The sequence below is a fragment of the Elephantulus edwardii genome, unplaced genomic scaffold (assembly GCF_000299155.1).
Source record: "Elephantulus edwardii isolate Elephantulus edwardi_28Jun2011 unplaced genomic scaffold, EleEdw1.0 scaffold00066, whole genome shotgun sequence".
Taxonomy (NCBI): domain Eukaryota; kingdom Metazoa; phylum Chordata; class Mammalia; order Macroscelidea; family Macroscelididae; genus Elephantulus; species Elephantulus edwardii.
This window is the reverse complement of record NW_006399816.1, coordinates 3,031,279-3,035,734: the sequence shown is the minus strand read 5'-3', so window position 1 is coordinate 3,035,734 and position 4,456 is coordinate 3,031,279. Positions and strand designations below refer to the sequence as shown.

The 4,456-nt window shown below is 53.2% G+C and overlaps 2 protein-coding genes across 2 annotated transcripts in view; both read left to right on the top strand.

The window, feature by feature from the left end:
* CHRNB4 (cholinergic receptor, nicotinic, beta 4 (neuronal)) overlaps positions 1-841 on the top strand; it is a 30,333-nt gene extending 29,492 nt beyond the window's left edge. The window contains 1 exon segment of the mRNA XM_006888370.1: positions 718-841. Within this exon segment, the coding sequence (XP_006888432.1) occupies positions 718-841 (124 nt within the window).
* A 118-nt stretch (positions 842-959) lies between these two features.
* The window catches only part of CHRNA3 (cholinergic receptor, nicotinic, alpha 3 (neuronal)), a 32,993-nt gene continuing 29,496 nt past the window's right edge, over positions 960-4,456 (top strand). The window contains exons 1-4 of the mRNA XM_006888269.1: positions 960-1,000; positions 2,709-2,848; positions 2,964-3,008; positions 4,069-4,178. Coding sequence (XP_006888331.1) covers positions 2,828-2,848; positions 2,964-3,008; positions 4,069-4,178 — 176 coding nt within the window. The 5' untranslated portion in view covers positions 960-1,000; positions 2,709-2,827. The remainder of the gene's footprint in view (positions 1,001-2,708; positions 2,849-2,963; positions 3,009-4,068; positions 4,179-4,456) is intronic.

The window sequence follows — 4,456 nt, the reverse complement described above, 5'->3', positions numbered from 1 at the left end:
CACACACACACACACACATACACACATATATATGTGTATGCACGCGCACACACACGTACAGTTATTTATTTATTTATTCATTCAAGTCCTTTGTGAAGTATGTGATTTACAAATATTTTCTGTGTGGAGGATTCTTTGGTTAGGAAAATAAAAATGCTTCACATGAGGGCCTGAGGGGTGGGTCTAACTCTTGTAAATATTTCCCGGAGAAGTCTAGGGCTCCTGTCCTAGAAATAAGAAAGAATTTAACCGTTTGTTGGGATACCAAGAGGAGGATTTACCTCCTGTGATACAAGGCAGACCCCTGCGCATAGCCTGTGGAGAGCTGCACCATCAGCCATAAGGTTGCCTCTACAGAAGTTCGAATCCACTTGCTGCTCCAACAGGAGGAAGATGGGCAGTCAATCTCCTCTTCTTAAGATTTCGTTATAGCCTCTGAAACTCTACAGAAAGTGAATCACAACCACTTAGACCAGACTGCAGTGCGTAAGAGTAATAAAGGGTCCAAAAGGAGGGGGGCTTTGCTCCACCGAAATCCTAGCGCGTGGCCAGTGAAGTCCTGCTCTTTAGTGCCAGCGCACCTTCTTGCCCTCACCACGCGCTTCTGAGGCTTCGGAAGCTGCACTTTCATTCTGCCAGGTGCCCTGCTGGGTGCTCCGAGACCCTCGGTTGTGGGCGGGGCCTGCCGCCCAGAGCTTAGCGTTGAGCCGGGAGGAGCCAGCGCTCCCCAGAACCCTCGAGTCCCCGCCCCTCGCAACGCTGGGTGCTGGCGGGGCGGTGCTGTCTCCCCGACGGCTGCGCCCGCTGCATCGGCTCAGCCCACATCTTCCAGGAGCTCTAGCCCCCGACCCCCTGCTCCGTGGCCCACCGAGCTGCACGGAGTTTGCGTCCCAGGCCAAAGCCATGGGCGCTCGTGCACGCGGAGCCCGCGCCCAGGGGCACTCCCAGCTCCGGTCGCCACCGCCACTGGTGCTGCTTCTGCTGCTGCTGCTTCTGCCAGGTACGAGGGGCTGGACGCCGGATAGCCAGGAGGCGAGTCAGGGGCGCGGGTTCCTCAGTGGAGTGCCCCCGGAGCGCAGGAGAAAAGGAGAGAAAGACTGCTGAGGGCGGGTCCCGGCCTGGGGCCATAACTGCCCGGGACCTGGACCCGCGTGCATTCATTTGTGTGCGTTCGTTCGTGCGAGGCGAGGGGAAGGCTCAGGAAATGTAGGTTCGATTCCTGGCCCTACTTGACGCACTCGTGGTGGGACTGGACCACCAAGGCCTCTGTTCCCATTCTGTGAATATCGCCTGCTTCATGTTACGTTGAGTGGGGAAATAGACCCCAGAGAATGAAAGGAGGGTGTGTGAGTCTGTTTGAGGGCGGAGCTGGGGCTCCTTTGGGAACCTGGTCCAACCCCCTCTACCTGTTTTACGCTGTCTGCGCTCCTACCAGCGTTTCTTGGAGAGCTCTATCCACGGAGCGGAGCTCCTCTCCCTGCTTCCCGTTTTGGTCTCTGGAGGGGAGGCCTGATAAGCTCTGAGGGAGAACCTCCCGCAGACTCGCCACTAGAAGGCTGTTAGGAGGGTGTGAAATGCCGGCCTGCCTATGTTTGTGTTGGTGGATAGCAGGGAACAGGGGACGTGGCAGGGCTGCAAGAGGTTCCCTGCAGGCGCACAGCGCAGGCTGGGGGAGAAGGCTTTGTGGTTGTGTACTCTGCTGTGTGTTTGCACCCCCTCCTCATGCTGAAGCTCGCACTGTTACGAGCGCCTTGTGCCCCCCACAGAGCCACAGAGCTGCACATCCCCCTTCTTTAGTTCTGAGAAGCAGGGCAAGCAAGATACCATTCCAAGGCCCAGAGGAGTTTGGTTGGTCTTACCCAAAGGTTCCTCTCTTCCTCGTTCCATCTGGTTGCGACCCAAGAGCCTCCATCCGTGTTGGGTGTGGCTTTCGGACAAAGGAGGAAAAGCGGTTCTTCAGGGTTTTCTGAGAAGTGAGGGCCTTTGATTAGAATGTGAAGATGGCATGGGTCACATTCTGAAACCATAAGAGCTCAGTGGACACCATAGCATCAAAAAGGAGTAAGATTCTGGGTAGGTTGAAGGGGTACCTCAGACCTGGGCTGTAATTTCCCACTACAGCCAGAGAGGTAGAACAGCTGGGTCTGGGTGACCCGGCCATGAGGTATGTTCCTCCCCTCTAGGATAACGAGGGCGGGGTGGTTGTGTGAGCTTTGAGTTAGAAGGGACCCACAGCTGACCCTCTAATGGGTTTTCAGAGGCAGTAAATAAATTTCACAGGAAGAGATTGACCATCCTTCTCCTGTGGACCAGCTGGTAGATTCAAACCATATGCCTTTGGGATTGGATAGCTAATTGTTTTTGAGCTGTCAGTATGTGCCAGGCACTGAACTAAACACATTGCTTGCGATGTTTCATTTAATCCTCATAACAACTCTCTGGGGAGCCACTGGCCTAAGCTCACACAAGGTGTGAACCAGATCTTTCCAGGTTTCTAACCACTCTGCCTCTCACTGTGTGTGTGTGACCTGGTGACTACCCATGGAACTCAGTCTCTCCATTTGTAACCCAGCAGGGCAGGTCAAGCCTGAGATCTGGAGTTCTACAGGACACTCCTAGTTAGTAGAGGGGAGGTCGTAGGTAGACAATGTCCTTGCTGGGGGACAAGTGATGATTTCCCCAGGGTCTGACAAGACTGCTTCCTTCAGTGGCTGGCAGCTCTGAGGCCGAGCATCGTCTGTTTGAGCGACTATTTGAAGATTACAACGAGATCATCCGGCCGGTTGCCAACGTGTCTGATCCAGTCATCATCCAATTTGAGGTGTCCATGTCTCAACTGGTGAAGGTGGTGAGTGTTAGAGGCATGAGCCATCATGGGGCTCGGGGCTTCTGGAAGAGACTCCTGGAACCAGCCTTGGTTTTATGTTTTGCCAGTCTGCCTGCCTTAATCTCTTTTTTTCCAGGATGAAGTTAACCAGATCATGGAGACCAACCTGTGGCTGAAACAAGTAAGTGAAACAGGTCTGGGCACTGCCGCCCCCTGGTGGTGCTTGCTTTATTTGCAGACCAGTGACCCAGCTCTACACAAGCAGTCACAGCATAGATGTTAATCAAAGGCCCTGTATTGTAGGGGCTTTGAGGCTACAGTTGCCCTACAAGAACTACAGGCCTAGTTACTCAAGTCACAGATGAACAGGCTTCAGCCTAGAGGGAGAGACTTGGTGATAGAAAATGGGACTAACCTGGTTAGTGTCCTGACTCTAATCCGGGAGAGAGCTTGAGACCACTTCTTACCACCCTAATGTTAAATTGGGTGATGGTGATGGTGGTGGTGGTGGTTGTGGTAATAGTAGTGAGGTGGTGAGGTGGGTGCCGTTTCTCCCTGGTTAGATTGAGGCCAGAGAAATTGGCTCCACTGTGTCCTCCCAGGATGTGTCCAGATGTGCAGTCTAAATGAGCCATTGGCACTGCGCTGACCTTCCACCAGCCCCGCCGCTGAGCTCCTCCCCGGGAGTCTGGGAAGCAGTGAGTGCGACACCTGCCCAGGGCCCTGTGGTGCTGTGTCCACCATGGCCACAGCCTCACCTCCACCTCCTGGGTGCTCACAGCTCAGACCTCCCAGCCTCTGCCCCAGAGCCCTTCAGAGAGAAATCCCATTTAGTCTAGAGGTGTAAGAGGACTCCATAAATGAAGAACATTTCTTTTTGGCTTGGTGGGAAATTTGTCTGAAAAGGCTAATTTCAGGGGGTGGAAATTGGCTTAGACATAGAGACTGGACCCTGGTTCTGGATGTGGTCTGAAAGCACTGACTGTCTTTATTTGAATGATGAAGGCCTGGAAAGGGGCTGGATCTGTCCTCAGTCACAGAGGCAGTGTGTCCCTTGGATCCAGGAGGCAGTCTACAGGCTCCGAGTAGAGTGCTTCCTCTCTCGTGATTATCTGGGCCATTGTGGTCAGTGGCCCAGCAGGGTCAGTGACACACAGCAGGGATATGGAGTCACTAAGATGGGTCGTGTCAAGAGAAGGAAAGCTGAGGTGATCCGTCTCCCTGCCTCCTCTCTCCACCAGATCTGGAATGACTACAAGCTGAAGTGGAACCCTGCTGACTACGACGGGGCAGAATTCATGCGTGTCCCTGCAAAGAAGATCTGGAAGCCAGACATAGTTCTATACAACAAGTAAGGCACCGGGGAGCCCATGCCCTCTCCATGATGTCAGCTGGGCTCAGGGTCCTGGGTCCCTTGCCACTTCCATCCTAACTTCCTCAGGCCTTTACTAGATGTCTTTATTCATTTGTTCATTCCTCAGATATTTACTCAGCAGTGTTTACTATGTTCTGGGTACTAAAGACACAGTGATGAGTAAAATAGACATCTTCCCTACCCCCAGGAGTTCACCACATGGCAGAAAAGACAGGCATGAATGATAATATCTGATCATGTCATTATTAACTAGA